Below are 17,132 nucleotides of genomic sequence, written 5' to 3' on the forward strand. Positions count from 1 at the left end.
TGGGATAAATTTACAAAACAAAATTATATTTTGCATATTACTAACTTTAGGAGGTGCAAAAATAAAGGGTGGGTCTAGACATCACCATGAGCTTAAAGCCAAAATCCAAATCCACCTTAGCTCTTTTTAAATCATGAAAATGGGATAAAAAACACATGAATATGTAAAAACAAATAAGTGAGTACAGTAAAACACGTTATGGTGGCATTTGGCATACAAATAATAGAGAGCGTTTGGCATTTGGCATTGAAAAGACAAGTATATTATTAAATATTAATTGACATTGAAAATATTAATTGATCCACATAAATACCAAAAAAGAAATTATCTTTTATCGTGATATGTCCCCTCCTTGCTCAGATTTCCACATTCTGTTCTCTCTCCCTCAACTCCGATCCTCTCTTCCCTATGGCTTCGTCGGAGCGGCGCGACGGCCGGTCGACTAACCACTAACAAATTAAAAAAAATCCAAAACATAAACTCTCCTTTAATTTACTCCTAAACACGAAACCACATCTATCTCCTTCTAAATCCCCACCGATTATTCAGATCGAAATATTAACCTCAACTTTGTCATACCTAGTTTCGAGTTAATCAAAACAAATCAAATCATCTGAATCCAACATGCATCACACAAAGAGATTTATATGGAAAACGAAAGTCAAGGCTTGATTTGCATATATACAAGGCAAAGAGTGATTTTTAGTAACAACCTATCATGCTCAAGTGCTTGTTCTAACGCTTTAAAATCAGAGAGAAGAAAATATTGGTCGGAAGCTTACCGAGATAGTCGGATCTCAGGTGAGCGTTCTCTTTACTTTTTTATCTAACTCAAATGGCTTTCTCCTTCAAGTTTCCTATGCTTGATTTGCTTGGTCCGAGATTAGCTCCGTTTACCCAATCTTCAATGAGTATTTCTGAATGAATTTCTGCAGAACATCGGTGCCTTTTTCTTTCAAATTCTTTTTCTGTGTTCGATTTGTTCGCGGTTTAGCTTGGTTAGTTCAAGCTTCAACCGAGGAGCTCTGAATTTCCCCTTGTATTTTTGAGTTGCGGTAGGGTTTTCAGAAGAAATTTTCTTCTCTCCTCTAATACTGTTGCGCTTTTGAAGAGGTAGGAGGATCTAACCTCACCTAGGCCAGATTTTCAACGAGAAAACTTTCTTAGATTTTTTGAAAACTTGAGTTTTTGTGAAAAAAGTTCCTCTCTGGATTTTTTTGCTGCGTTATCTTATCCGATGATCTCTTTACAGATGAATTTTTAAGCCTAAAAAAAAAACTCTGTCTGTTATGCCTTTTCATTCCCGGTTATTGTGGATTTCATTTTTGTAAATGTGTTACTGTTTTAAGCTATTTTCAAAATGCTTTTTGAGTATTCATGTTGGACTTCTGGATAAAGTGTTAAACTGATTAACTTATTAGTTACTTTTCAGTTCTTTAAGCGCTTATGAAAAGTGCTTTTTTAATTAAGCTATTTTTATCTCTGCAGGTTACAACTTGAAGTGACTTTGATGGGATGGGAGGTGGTTGCGTGAAGCTTCAAGGAAGCAAGTTTGAGTCGTACCAGTTCCAAGGAAGGTTCAACGGTCTCTGGCTTTGGTCTCTTGGGGCAATGGTTCTTATCAATTGAAATTGCAACAGCTTTTTATTAAATTAGGGTGTAATCAATTAAGTATTTAGGTTAAATGTATATTTGGACTATTTGTAACCTATTGGATTTAAAATCTGTTTATGTAATTACTTTTTTAAGCATTCAAACCGTATTTCCATATTTTAATTATGCTAATCATTCAACTTTTAAAAACAATACACTTCTAACTTAAGTATAATGATTTAATTTTAAAAGCAACAAATTTCTAATTTAAGTATAATGATTTAATTTTAAAAACAACAAATTTCTACTTTAAGTATAATGACTTAATTTTAAAAACAACAAATTTCTAATTTAAGTATAATGACTTAATTCTAAAAACAACAAATTTTTAATTTAAATATAATGACTTAATTTTAAAAACAAAATATTTCTAACTTAACACAAAAACTAAGTATAGTAATTTAATTTTAAAAAAAAAACACAATTCTAATTTAAACACAAAAATCTAAATGTCGGACTTTTAATTTTAAAAAAAAAAACACAATTCTAATTTAAACACAAAAATCTAAATGTCGGACTTTTAATTTAAAAAAAAACAATTCTAATTTAAACACAAAAATCTAAATGTGGGACTTTTAATTTAAAAAAAAAACACAATTCTATTTTAAATACAAAAATCTAAATATGGAACTTTTTAGTTTAAAAACAACACAATTCTATTTTAAACACAAAAATCTAAACATGAGACTTTTAATTAAAAAAACATACATGTTTCTAAAAAATGCAAATTTAATTTGGGAACCCATGAAGAACTTAGAACTTTGTATAAATACTTGGGACGTGTAAATGGACTAGTAAATAGTGATCATAGAAATAATAACATGGCTCTTAATACTTACTAATAAAAAAAAGTTTTGGATTAGTAATGTAAAAAGATTCAAACCATATTTTAGATTATGGATACACTTATGCAAATAGGCCTTTAAAACAAAGAGATCTCATGGATAAACCACAAATGGCCGGACAAAATTGGGGTATGACAATCAACACCCAAGTTTCATTGATATTAAGGATACCTGATCGGATCAACCATGAATCAAGGGTTTGTTGCAAGTCACGAGCATGGAGTTTAGGTTAAGAACCACCCAAAAGGAGTGTACTAAGGTTTAAACCTGCCAAACATGTTCTACAAAAGGTTCCCATAGTCATAATCCCATCTTTCGGATATTAGCGGAGGAACGACTACTCGTATTCCAAAAATATTCTCAAGAGAGACTCTTATGAGTGTAGTATCGCGTAACAATCGTATCAAATCTTACACTTGAACGACTTTCGCACTACGTCCTACGAATAGGCCAAGATGGGTTTGGTAAACTAAGGTCCTAGGCTTCTAAGGTCTATATTGGAAAAAGTAATGTCTAACAACAACTTACTTGTGTGACATTATTGATCTCAACATGACCTCCACCAAGTAAATGGGCTTGCAAGTCAACTTGCTAAGGAATAACTCCGCACAAGTCGACAAGACTATGCCATTCTCCTATCCTAAGTGCACTCGAGTTCGGGTATAGAACTCATCTCACAAAGATCACCAAGCAGCCATAGCCAGCCAACAGATACAACAATGATATGTACATAATGCAATAAGGTAAAGCAGGTAAATAAATAACTGTACAAAAGCATGAACACCCAATAAACAAACAAACTACAAAAGCTAGGAGGGACTCGCTTAGGGAAACCGGGTCCCCAGCAGAGTCGCCAGCTGTCGCAACCTGAAAAATACAGTGTGCGAAAAAACATCCAGCGAAAGAAAATGACAGAAGAGTCGCCACCGTGCGTTATTTATCCCAAAGGAGGGAAAGGAAACGCTCGAAGTAAACCTGAAAAGAGGAAAGGAAAATACAAGGTCTCGCAACCAAATCTTGGGTTCGGGAGTCGGTTATGCGAAGGGAAGGTATTAGCACCCCTACGCATCCGTAGTACTCTACGGGATCCACTTTTGTAGTTCTTGTCTAAAGGGTGTGGGTTTATCTAATGTGTTATTTACTAAAAAAAAGGGTCAAAAGGAAATGACTCGCACGGATGTCGCATCCACTGCATACGTATCTCATCTGAATATGAGAATCAGAGTCTTCGTAGCTCGGCTGACCTATGGGTTTGGGGTAATTGTGCTCACTAAGACATCGCGTCTTATGCCTACGTATCTCATCTGGAATAAGAATCAGAGCAAGCCGTAGTTCGGCTAACTACGGGGTTATGGATTGGGTTTTGGACGAACGACGTCACTACGCAATCTATCGGATGCTCGACCTTTGGAGACTTACTCGCCTGTAGTAGAAGGAGTAAACGTGTTAGGAGAAGAAAAATCAATGGGTTTGTAGGGTTAGGGATGCTTATGCAAAAAGGCAGTCCTCGACGAAGGAACCTGCATAAAGTAAACACAAAAACATTGCCTCCTATCGAGGTCTTCCAGCTAGGAAAGCAGTAAAATGCGGGAAAAATGTAAAAGTACCACACGGATGAAGATCCGAAGTAATAGCAATTAAAGGAATGATAAACCCTGAGATCCTTCCAAGCTAACATCATTAAAGAAAGTGGGTCAGTACAGGTAATCGGAATGAACCTCCAGGGGGTATCCCACAAATAAAGTGGGAAACCACGCAAGTTATCCCTGCAAACGTCATGTGAGCCCTCACAAAAAAAAACTCAACAAACAGGTTAGAGAAAAAAAGGATAATCAAGGGTTGCCCCCAAATCAAAATGTAACCACATGAATCATGCCCTTTCAATTCACAAAAAGCTCACAAAAAGCAACCAAGGCTAGGAGGCCTAAACCTCCCATAATACCTCATACATTCAGAAAATTCAAATTGAAAGCATAGAGATGATGGATATAGGGAAAACCTGATTGGAGAGCTTGATTGAAATTGAGTTGCACCCGTGAGGTTTACAAAACAATCTTTAGGGTTTATGTGAGGCAGAGGTGACTCTGTGCAGTTGAGTTCCCTTCAGGGTTTGGAGGTTGCTCTGAACTCTGTTAGCTCTTCTCTCACTATCTTTTTCCAGCCAGGGTAATAGGAATAGAATGAAATTTTGTTTCACTGAAACTCTGAATTTATAACCTGATTTTTGTGGACCTGTGGGCTCAAATGAGAGAGGCCCAAGTCCAAAATTTTCTTTTATTTATTTATTTCGTTTTCCATTTTTTTTTTCATTTTTTTTTCATTTTTTTTTTCAAAACACGTGGGCTTCGCCTAGCGAGCATGACAGCTCATGAACAAACTTTTGCTCCTTCAAGATTAACGTTTTGACTGACGAATAGACCCCTGTTGGAAGTAACTCAAGTTTTTCCCTTGTGTTGACTGATCATCTAAATAGAGCCCACAAAGTGTCCTGGATGATGTTCAAGCTTCTTGGATCCGATTCCGATTGCCATGATGAAATGCAAATGCTAAATGACCTAAAAATGAATGCATGCATGAGGTGTAAAGCGTATGCTTCCAGGAAAAATGAAGGGTAAATTTTGGGGTATTATAGTTGGGCCTAACTCAACCCAGCAAAATCGGCTAGTAGGATGAAGATTGACCCTACTATAAACAGATGTTCAGGCCATAGATTATTCTATGTGGGACTCTTAACACTCCCTCGCATGCCCAGGATTTGTGTCTATCCATGGAACTAAATGGTGGATGGCCCAATGGATCTTGAACCAGGTTCTGATACCATCTTTAAAATGTGTGGTCGGCCTAACTCAATCCTACAAATTTGGCTTGTAATTTAAGGATTCTCTTAATTTATAAACACATGTTCAAGCCATATATTGTCCGATGTGGGACTCTTTAATAGGTTTTTCCTCAAATTAATTTGATACAGTTTGTTACACTTTATGTTTTTCTCACAAACCCTATTAAACTCTCTCTTCTCCTCTCTTCTTCTCCTCTCTCCTTCCTTCTCTCTCCTCCTCTCTCCTCTCTCCCTCTCTCTCTCTCTCTCTCTCTCTCTCTCTCTCTCTTCTCTCTCTCCTCTTTCTCTCTCTCTCTATCTCTCTCTCTCTCTCTCTCTCTCTCTCTCTCTCTCTCTCTCTCTCTCTCTCTCTCTCTCTCTCTCTCTCTCTCTCTCTCTCTCTCTCTCTCTCTCTCTCTCTCTCTCTCTCTCTCTCTCTCTCTCTCTCTCTCTCTCTCTCTCTCTATCCTCTCTCTTATCTCTCTCTCTCTCTCTCTCTCTCTCTCTCTCTCTCTCTCTCCTCTCTCTCTCTCTCTCTCTCTCGCTCTCTCTCTCTCTCTCTCTCTCTCTCTCTCTCTCTCTCTCTCTCTCTCTCTCTCTCTCTCTCTCTCTCTCTCTCTCTCTCTCTCTCTCTCTCTCTCTCTCTCTCTCTCTCTCTCTCTCTCTCTCTCTCTCTCTCTCTCTCTCTCTCTCTCTCTCTCTCTCTCTCTCTCTCTCTCTCTCTCTCTCTCTCTCTCTCTCTCTCTCTCTCTCTCTCTCTCTCAATTAACTTCTGAATGTACCATTTACACTATTCAGTTGGCTTCACATAAGAAAATTCAAAAAAGTGCGTTTGAAAAGTAACATCTGGATTCACTCATTTTTTTAACATTAACTTCCATGCAAGTTTCTTTCAATGGTATCTAATCATTTATGCTAAAATATTCAACAAGTCAGGATAAGTGTTTCAGATTATCAATTTTTATTTCATTAACCTTCAAACCTAAGTATCATAATTATCACAATGTGCATAAATTTCTTCTTAAGAAAATATAATGTTTATGAAAATCAAAAGGATGGACCATTCGTTTTCAATACCTTAGTGGGAGAAAATAAGAGGATTGCTCATTATACCTCATTCCTTACTCATCCACCCTGGAAATATTTCTAAAATACCTCAAAAATCTTGATTTTGAATTCTAGATGCACCAAATCACAAGCCAAATACAAGTAAAAAATATACGGACATTAAAATTTGAATGCACTCTAACACACCACAACAAACCCAACCTCAGAACCATAACTAAATCAAAACTAAAAAATATGTATGAAATTCAAAATCTGAATTCAACTTATAGATATTAAAATTCATATGCTTTCATTTAAGTAATTATGTCTTGTATTTCCCTCTTCTTTCCCTTCCATTTGAAACAAAAAAAAAAAGTTTAAAACTGAGCTCTCACTAGTGTCTACTCCTGTTCCAATATTTCTCTAAAGTTCTACTCTTGTTCGTTCAAACTAAGGATCTTCATCAACTTTTATTCCTCTTCATTCAAGATAAGCACATTCATCTCTCACATTTGGTAAGTTTTTCATATCCTTCCTTTCTTTATTTGTGATGCATGCAATTCCTTAGTAGGTTATAGTCATGTTACATTAGGATACACCAAATAGAAACACATGGTTTGTTTGGTCCTAATAATATTTAACATGAATTTGGGACATTTGAGGGTTAGGATATATGCATGAATGGGTTCTGCTTTGGTGCGTTTAGTCTGGATTTTGAGATTCGAACTCTTTGTAAGGATAACAAAATTTGATTTTCTCTATTTTTCATTCTATTTTTTAATTTTGTTTGCTAATACATTGTTTCCACTTATTTGATTATGATATGTCTTTTCTTGTTTGATTATAGAAAAAATGACTGACAAACAACATAGATAAAGGCATGGTAGAATGACCCAACATGCTCCAGTGTGTAGGAAAAAAGCTAGACTCTCATGACCTGTAGTTGAAGAATTGTCATGTATTTTTGAGTGATCACTTTCCCAAGGTCATGTATCTTCGGCTCATGATGAAGCACCTGCAGCTCTCGCTCATGCTTATGTACATGTGCATGATCCATATCCTGCAGTCGAACCTGATGTTGTCGCACCTAATGGTTTTCTAGGAAGCTCCGAAGACACTTCATTATTTCCTCTATATGCACACCATGCTACAGTTCACGAGTGGTAGGTAGAGGTAGCATACATGTTTAATTACTCTTTTAAACTTTTGTTTTATACTAATTGAATTCCTTGGCTTTGATGTTTTTACTTTTGCACTATTGTGAGACGTTGAAATGTATAACACGTGGTAGAAAGATTTCAAAGATGTTGCATCCTAATGAACCATGGTTTCAGGATGTATTGGAGATGTTTGGGATAAAGGACTTCAATATGACTGGATATGGTTATATTGGCCAAGGTCTATTGTTTGAATTTGTTGAGAAATGGCATGTAGAGACATCATCATTTCATCTTCTGATTGGTGAGATGATTATCACCTTGATGATGTATCATGCCTCATACATCTTCCGATCACAGAAAGATTTTTGAGTCACTCTAGAATTAGTAGACCTGAGGTCCTCGACCTGGTGGTGATACAATTAGGGGTTGATCCGAGAGATAGAAGATACCAAGAGATGCCATACTAGATTTTCATTCCTATTGGAAAATTATATTAATTTGCCGAATGTGGTTGTGGATGATGCATGTGATGAGGCAGAAGTTTCCTATCATAAAATATGTGTGTTGAGGACATACTTCTTGGTTTTGGATGGCAAAGGCATATTAGTGGACTGACCTATGTCGACATTGTCTGCATTCAATACTTCATGGCTATGGAGAGGATTCGTGAGTATAATTGGGGGCACCTTGTTTGGTTTAATTCTACTCCAAATTACCTTAAGGTAGTTTATGGAAGACGAGATAGATGACAGAAAGCAACTGTCTATTTCAGGTAATGTATTTACACCCTTATTGATATTAATTTCATAATATTTGTGTTAAACACTTACTGATATTTCATTTGAACCATTTCATGATTGGATCCTCTATCATTTTTTAGGTATCACCGACTAGGAGTGTGTTAAAGAGTACTCTAAGGATTTTCCACTTGTGTGCTCGATTATCCCACTCATGGGTAATCTGGCATATGAGTCGTACATATTTGCTTTTGACTGCGTCTTGGCGGATGATATATGTTTCACATCATACTGTGAGCACCATCGTACACAATTGTTATAGGTGATATCCTAGTACTCTTTACGGATGGCATGTGGGTCTTGACTTATGTACATGCAACAACCTGAGTGAGTATTGTGACAGCTCGGGTATCTACAGAATGTACCTAAGAATTCCCATAGTTAGTGTTATTGTCATTGCCCTCTGCAAAGATATTGATGTGATATTTACATGCTACCATGAACATCTGGTCGCAAAGAATGTATGTAGTGTATCAGATCCTCGTTCATGGAGTACGTTATACAATTACATCTAATAATTTTATCTAGTGTTTCATCCTTACATGACAATAGAGCCAAAAGAAGGTACCTTAGACCAGCCTAACAAGAGTTATTAAAAGAGGAACAGTTAAGGGAGGATCATGTTGTGGATGTATTGCAGATATATCATTGTATTGTTGTTATTGGAAAAGAGATCATAGTTAGAGGAGAGTTTCAGGAATGAGCTCTTGAGAGGGTCACTCTACAAACAATCTTAGCAAAGACATGACATGCATTATAGTATAGAAGGTAGAGGAAGAATAAAGGCGTTGGATATACAGTATTTTTATTTTTATTTTATAAATATTTTTGAAATTTTGTAAGGTTAGTTGTATTTTATGAATGAATAAATGATGTATGATTTACCAATGAGTTATGAAAATTTTATCTTGGTTATGATTGACTTATGTGTATGATTTTTGTTTTGTGAATGACTTGTGATTTTTAAATGATAAGAAAATTTCATTCTATTTATTGTCAGAATTTTAAAATCTAGGTGCACCCCATTGTTTTGAAGTAAAGACCCGTCCAATGAATAAAATACTTTCTAAGGGTGTTCGGATTTTAAAATCTAAATTCACCCATTTGTTTAACACACACAAACAAAACATTAATGCAATACTATATTAGGAGATAGTTTGGAGATTAAAATTCAAATACACTTTTTACTTGAATAAGAGTGTTTTTCTGATGAAAAGAATTGTTGTATAACTTGTGCGTCTGAATTTCAGTCAACAAATGTTATGTTGCGAAGGGTATTTTTGAATTTGCATAAAATTAGTGAATTGTGGTAAACACCACCCCAAAATTAAAATTTATCAACTTCAAAAGACCAATGTTGCTTATAAATACATCTTTGAAGGATTGCGTAATAAAACAATGACACTCATATGAAACTAATTACACATGAGATATTGGACACAATTTCTTACAACTAAATAAACTCTGTCAAGAAGTTAATTTTTCAGAAATGAATGTGACCAGATGTTATTTTTCATACATATATTTCTTTGCGTGAAATCAACTAAACAAAAGTGTACGGTGTGTGTGAAAGTTAACTTTTAGATTGAAGAATTTTTTAATTTCCATTCAGCATGTGTGAGAATCATATAGAATATAATGATTTAGTACAATTTGATTAAAAGGAAAGAAACAGTTCAGCTCAAAAGAGTATATTTTAGTTTTTTATTTAACCGGTGCACCAAACCTCTATAAGTAGTTCGATTGAAGATCAAGTTAACGATTGAAGTTCAAGTTACCGACGCTCTGACTTAACCTCTACGTAAGCATTCAAGTTAACGATGCTCTGATGCTCTCCTCTTCGTAAGCATTTCACCTTCAGACAAACTCAATATGTTTTACAAATCCAAATTCCTTTCACAACACAACCATTGTAAAGAAACAAACTACCATAATGTAATAAAATTTTATCAGTCAAACCATTGTAAATGAAGAAATGAATGTTACAGGGTCCTGAAGACAAAGGGACCGCAAAAAAATGCCTTCAATACTAGGTTAAATTTCAAGGATTTCTTTGAAAGCAAAAACAAACCACCTAAACAAAATTATGCTTGAACTAAGAGACAAATGTGAGCAACAAAATTTGTGCCAGTTTCCAGGAAATTTTTTACATAAATCAAGGTGGTTTGGCTTAATTTATTCAGGAAAGAACTCCTTGGGTTATCATCACTAACTCAAGACAACCTAAGAGTAAACATGTTATCTCCAAATGACGCTCAAATAAGCTTCTTGGATTTCTTCTTCTTTCTCGATACTTTTGCAATAGCATCGCACAATTCTCTTTTACGTTTGTTGTTCGGGTTTTCATCTACATCCATGCTTCCTGAATTCTTGCTCTGGACTTCAAGAGCATCCCTAACAAAAAAATTCAACCTCCACAAGGTAGACTCACTCTGCAAAGAAAAACAATATACTTATTAGTATTAGCATACGGATAATATATAATCAATATCGTATCAATTTGATACAAACAGAAGTAGTTAAATCCAAGGAACAACTGTTCTATTTGTGTTGTGACCTGAGCATTGATGTCGAGTTCCACCTCGTCAGCATTTGGTTGGAAGCTTGGATTAGTTTCGGCAACAATATCCAATGCTCTGCTAAGATCCTCGGCAGACAGTCTGCTGAGATCAATACCAAGGTTTCTCTTTTCTTCCGATGACATTTTTCTGTAAAGTTTTTTCTCAAATTTAGATTTGTGACAGTAACAAAGTATTATAGATAAGAACAGATAAAAGCAGCAATTAGAATAACTATGAGACAGGCAAGGAGGAAGGTGCAAAATGAAGGGCAGAACTATTTAAAAATTTAAGTGTGTTTAGTAATGTTGCGACGTCCTTTCCTTCTAATAATCAATATATGTGTGTTTGGTGTGACGAGGATCAAACTGTACCGGAATTAAACTGAAACACCATTACACCAATCTTTACTGTCTTATAAATCATATCTGAAGTTTAACATCATATGCTTTGAAATATATGAAAATAAGAACTATTTCACAATATACCAAGTACATTTTTAAGGAAACACAAAAGCTAACCTGCATCTTTTAACAACCATCTCTCGCAATTCTTCTAAATGTACATCAATTTCATCCAGCTGGAATAAAAAAAGACAAGGCAACATCATCTAAATAAGCTTCATATGATTCTATCCACATATTAGATACTGTTAGGATCCTTTCTTTGAGCAAGAAAGAATTTTTAGAATAGTGGTTTAAAAACAGATTCAAATGAAAACAGATTGTAAACAAATGAAGGGTTCTTGTTGGTGTAGAGAGATTGAAAGAGAAGATACAAAAGGTAAACAATGAAAATGATAACCTTACACACAAGGCTACCTCAAAGGAGCACTCCCCTCTCATACTAGATAGCTCTTTAGTCACAATTTAATTATTCAAAGCTTGCCCCTTCCACTCTACCAATTGAGGTCTATTTAAAGACTTCTTCAGAAAAACCAGAATAACAACTCTTAACAACCAACTAACAAACTTATCAACTTGCTAACTAACTCTTAACTACTCTAGTTATCATATAGGTTATTTGATCAATTGTGTTGCATATTGAGCTGTTCAATAACGTTGTGAATACCTCATTACTCAAGTCTCTAGCCATTTTAGCATGAGCTGCTTCTTGAGCAATTTGCATTGCTAACTGTGCTTCAGCTTCTTCCTCTTCTCGTCTTGTTTCCTACAATTTCATAGCCCCAGATGAAAACAGTTAATAAGATAATGTTCTTAAACAATATTCAAGCAGTCTCCAAGATTAAATAGGACCAGAAAAATAAACAATTAGTAATCAAATTTTGTCCAACACAACAATTGGTCTAGGGAAACAAATCGTTGGAATGAAGTTACCTCTTCAGTAACTTTGGGGAGAAATTGCAACCATTTCTCCTCAAACTTTTCCAGTAAAGTTTTTGCCATCACATGAACATCACTTCTTTCGTCATTATATTTCATTGCATTTTTGAAAACTAACCTCACATCAGCACATACTTCCCGAACATGCTTATATCCAATACCATCCTGAAGCTCCATTTGGTTCTTAATGGTATTGAAATCCATGGGCTTGTCAATGACCTAGCATGCATCATATTACAACAGATTAATCAAAACTCAAGCATAAAAAGTTGAATGCAAATTAAAGAATAAGTCACTTAATAAAGGGAAGGTTTGTTTCATTAAAAACAATGTGCATAGCTTTAATTAAATAAGCATTTGTAGCTTTATAAACAAGCCGTAAGTGTCTATTAATTAATCCATTACAAAAATTATATGCCAATTATTTTTTTTTAAAAATTACTTTCTTTCCATAGTATTTATTAGGAAAAGAGAATGAGTTCCAGGACAAGATAAAAATAAAAGAAAATAGAAGACAATGTTTTGTTGAGAGTCTCACATCACATGTGACATGGCCTAAGAAAGGTAGGTATCCCTCAACTTAAAAGCCGACTTTGTGTTGACGAGTTAGGCCCAGCCCCAAATTCTAAGATGGTATAGGCCCAACCACAAGAGAGAATATGGATGCCCTAAAGAAAAGATGAGCATTAGGGAATGAAAAAGGGGGGTCAAGCCAAAATCAGTCATGCACTATTTTGCATATTTCAAACTGATCCTGAGGTTGTATCAAAAAGTTTCAATCTGAGAGATGTCGACTTATTATGTATTAAAGGAGACGATGCATGGTGGTCCTTTAGAAATTCAGAGAATTTAAGGCAGTGGAACTCTCTTCAGCTTTCACAAACCATGATGAAAAGGTGAATGTTTAGAAGCTGGAACTTCGAATAGTTAGTTAGTGTAGAAATCTGGCCAACTAATTTGTTGTATTTTGAATTATTTGTTTCCTGAAACAGGAGAGATTTGGTAGTTCTGTTACCATATCTCCAAATTACCTAGTTTCTGTTTTGTGATTTTGTTTTATTAGGACTAATGCTGTTTCCTTTGTAACCCAATTTTCTAAAGTATGAGAATACACTATCTCTATTCTGTAATTCTACAGTTAATTAGATAGTTGGTAAAATAAGAGAGAGTATAGTTTATTAATAAGAAGAAAGGTAGTTTAAAGAGGGTGTCCTTTGGTTTTGGAGAGGACTTTAGCATGGGAGAGAGCTAAGTCTCTCGAATACTTGGAGTTGGAACATAATAGAGGTTTCGAATACTTGGAACATAATAGAGGTTTATATCAATAAACACAGTTTCCATCTATGTTCCGATCCAGTATTTAGCATAAGGTCATTGCTAATGCAAATGTAACAATGGAAAATGCATGTATGAACCATACCTCATAATAAAGGCCATTACTAATGCAAATGTAACATTGAAAACATGCATACATATATACCTCATAATAATCATTTAAGCCAAGGCCCTCAACATCCACCGGTTGCATAAAAGGCCAAGCCCATTTGTGCTGTGTCATCTGACAGAAAAAGAGCATTAGAAAATAAATTTATAATTCAGAAACAGACAGAGCCATTCACTATCCTAACCTCATCTGTCATCTAAGACCCGGACAACTTTCACCTCTACGTGTATGGGCTCAATAAATTTACAAAATGTACATAAAAAATATTTATTTTTGAATTAAGATGAAAAGTGCAAGTAACCACACCATGTGACATCGGAAAATGAATTATTAACAATATCTTCTGTTGATTGTTCTAGCGATGGAAATCTTTGAGTAAAAGTTTGTCACTGATGATTTTTTTAACAAATAATTCAAAATAGACGCACAATAAAATGTGTTCTCCATCTTATCAGCCAAAAATACAGAACGAAGACACCAGGCATTTCATTTTGCATATGTATCACATAATTACAAATGAAAGGGAAGTTGCTGAGTAAAACATCGATGCGGAAAAATAAGCTTGAGACTTGGTGCGGTTTTCAAATGCATAAAACAAACCAAACAAATAAATAAACATTTGACTATTTGATGGAATCCTCAAAAGATATTTTATAATCTATTCAATAATACTTAGGTCAGTAATCCCATTTGTTCTATAGCAAGCTTCTCAGTTTTTTTTTTTGAATTGTGGTCATTTTTACTTTGAGAATATCAAGGGGAAAAAAGAATTGCAGAAAAGTATTTACGCCTATGTTAACAATCTCGGAAAGCGGCGCGGCAAGGATATCTCCAAAAATGAAGCGGACGAGAGCGGGGAGCGAAATGGAAGCGGGGTGCAGAACGGACGTTATAAATAACGTTCTCAGTTTTTTTTATGAATTGTGATCATTTACTTTGAGAATATCAAGGGAAAAAAAGAATTGCACAAAAGTATTTAGGACTATGTTATCAATCTCGGAAAGCGGCGCGGCAGGGCTATCTCCAAAAATGGAGCGGAACGAGAGCAGGGAGCGAAACAGAAGCGGGGTGCGGAACGGACGTTATTTTAATGACGCAGACACACACTAATACAGATAATACTAATAATCACATAATTGTTAAGAATTAAAATAATAATTACTCAAAATTAATGAAGTATTTATAAATGGTAGTAAAAGTCATAAGGCTTGAGCAAAACACACTTGCAAATGCCAATAAAATAACCTTGCTATCGTTAAAAAATTGAGTAATAACGGATACGGCTGATGTGGCTCCCTCGGCCACGTCAACACGGCATCGTTCCGAATCCAATCCCATAATCGCGTTTGTTCCAGCCGAGTCACCCATCTGAGCCGGAACGACACGGCCTGTCACAGATTTTTTGGTTATGCTATTCAGGGCCGAGATAACGGTCGGAACGACCGAGTTTGATACGCAAAAAAAAAATTAAGCTACATATCATTGTACAGTTATCGACAATTAACACATTGGTAATGGGGCACATATATGTCATATTTCACAATCACGGCAAACCACCACAAAAATTGATGATAAATGAAAAATCGCTACCTGGCGTAATATTGTGCCAAATTGGCGTATAAGATCTTGCATTCTTTTCTGAGCAGCCGCTTCTCTACGTGATGCATCCTGCAGTTGCTTCTTAATACTTGGAACATGTTTGTCCTTATCTTTGTCCTTCGTAGTTGAGTTACCTTTCAGCATGTCTGTTTGCTTTTTATTCGCGCTGGAGAAAAAACTACCAATCACTTGCCCTTTCTGCTCAAGCTGCAGGAAAAGAAGCATATTACTTGTTAGAGATAACTTCTTGGGGTGTAAAATTAAAGAATTTGCAATCATAAACAGACGCACAAATGAAGCACAAACAATTGTCCATAAAAATGATAAGCAATCGTAAAAGCCGCTTAAAAGCTAAGACCACACAAACAGGTCGATAGGATATGTCCTTGCTGCTTGCAATAATTGCAAAATTTCAGTGAATAATTTTTTGCAATATGACCAAATCTTATACTATATAAGCTACAAATTAAGACCCTATTTGGGTAAACAGCTTAATTTCCATTTTAAAGCATGAGCACTTCTTATCATCGTGATAAACACTTCCGTATAAAATTTTGATAACAAAAGATAAAATAAATTTAATTATTAGAACTTACGAAAATAACCTAAAAACAACTTATGAACATGTCATAAGTTGTTTTATAAAGTTCTTCCAAACAGTTTCACAAGTACTTCTGACCCTAGATCATTTCAAATAAGTCAATATTTACATCTTAGAATTTATATTGAGCCTAACTCAATCTTACAAAACCGGCTTGTAAGATGAGGATTGCACTCACTTATAAACAAAATCGGTCATATCTCATCTGATATGGACTTTAACACTAGATCAACTAAAATAAGACATTCCGAACATCTTAGAATTTAGATTACGTTTAATTCAACTATATAAAATTGGCTTGTAAGGTGATGATTTCACCACTTGTAAACTTACGTTCAGGTCATATTTCATCTTGTGTAAACTCTTTAACACTAGATCATCTCAAATAATCAATTCTAACATATCCTAAGTTGCTCATCCAAACAATGCCATAGTTAAATATTGATCAACACATTCAATTATTCAAACACTTATACAAAGGAAGCAGCATCTCTAAAAAAATACACAATGCCTAGTTCACAAAAACACGACCCATTTGATTGAACAATATCATATACTTACCTGATCAACTTTCGAAACAAGCTCGTCAACGCGGTTCTTGAAGTTGAAACACTCCATCAATCTCTTATCTTCTCTTCCGCAACGCAATTCAACCACCTCTACTTTGCCTTATGCAGAGGCGGGAAGTGAAACCACCGCTTCAAATAGCGCTAGAGTCGAATTCTCGGAGGAGAACGGAAGAAAACGGAGTTGGCAACCGTTTCTGACGGCGGAGGAGAAAGCCCGTCGGCGGTTTCCGGGCAGTTGAGTTCAGTGAGAGATTTTCATACAAAAAGGCCAAAGCGGCAGCTTTGCATGTTTTTTTACTTTTTATAGAGGTGCGATATTTTAGGGTTCTAATTATTAATATTGAATTCAAATGGTGTTAGAGTATTTCTTTTTGACTTCACAAAATAAATAAAGTTGGGTCAAATATTAATTTTAGAAGTGAAATTAAATTAACTAAAAACAAAATAAGATGCATTGAATTAGTTTAGTAGAACATAGAATCTAATAATAAAGGATAACAATCTTCTAAAATATTTAAACTAAAAGATTATATCTCTTCTTTTTAGAATTCGTTATCTTTCGAGAGAAGATTTTTGTTTGTGCAAGAAATCTATGAGTCAAGATATTTTTAATAGTGTTTTCTATGCTATATTTGTTTGCAATAATGTTATGGGAGCTTTAATCTTTCTTAATTATTATAAACAAGTATCTTTGAATT

The 17,132-nt window shown here is 35.0% G+C and overlaps 1 protein-coding gene and 1 long non-coding RNA gene across 3 annotated transcripts in view; one reads left to right on the forward strand and one right to left on the reverse strand.

Moving 5' to 3' along the window:
• The first annotated feature begins 278 nt into the window (after positions 1-278).
• Positions 279-1,762, forward strand: LOC127115603 (uncharacterized). The gene is made up of 2 exons (XR_007800800.1): positions 279-801; positions 1,489-1,762. It is a non-coding gene; the product is annotated as an uncharacterized LOC127115603 (long non-coding RNA).
• Positions 1,763-10,230: 8,468 nt separating this feature from the next.
• The window catches only part of LOC127126578 (transcription factor GTE6), a 57,418-nt gene continuing 50,516 nt past the window's right edge, over positions 10,231-17,132 (reverse strand). Inside the window, exons 1-8 of one of the 2 annotated variants that reach the window (XM_051055528.1) lie at positions 16,427-16,758; positions 15,256-15,471; positions 13,702-13,779; positions 12,216-12,440; positions 11,950-12,048; positions 11,400-11,458; positions 10,878-11,028; positions 10,231-10,752 (exon numbers count right to left, since the gene is read on the reverse strand). In XM_051055528.1, coding sequence (XP_050911485.1) covers positions 10,576-10,752; positions 10,878-11,028; positions 11,400-11,458; positions 11,950-12,048; positions 12,216-12,440; positions 13,702-13,779; positions 15,256-15,471; positions 16,427-16,483 — 1,062 coding nt within the window. In that variant the 5' untranslated portion in view covers positions 16,484-16,758 and the 3' untranslated portion in view covers positions 10,231-10,575. Of the gene's footprint in view, positions 10,753-10,877; positions 11,029-11,399; positions 11,459-11,949; positions 12,049-12,215; positions 12,441-13,701; positions 13,780-15,255; positions 15,472-16,426; positions 16,759-17,132 lie in introns of those variants that run through there. The other variant, XM_051055536.1, reaches the window with a different exon arrangement.

The sequence above is a fragment of the Lathyrus oleraceus genome, chromosome 1, assembly GCF_024323335.1.
Source record: "Lathyrus oleraceus cultivar Zhongwan6 chromosome 1, CAAS_Psat_ZW6_1.0, whole genome shotgun sequence".
Taxonomy (NCBI): domain Eukaryota; kingdom Viridiplantae; phylum Streptophyta; class Magnoliopsida; order Fabales; family Fabaceae; genus Lathyrus; species Lathyrus oleraceus.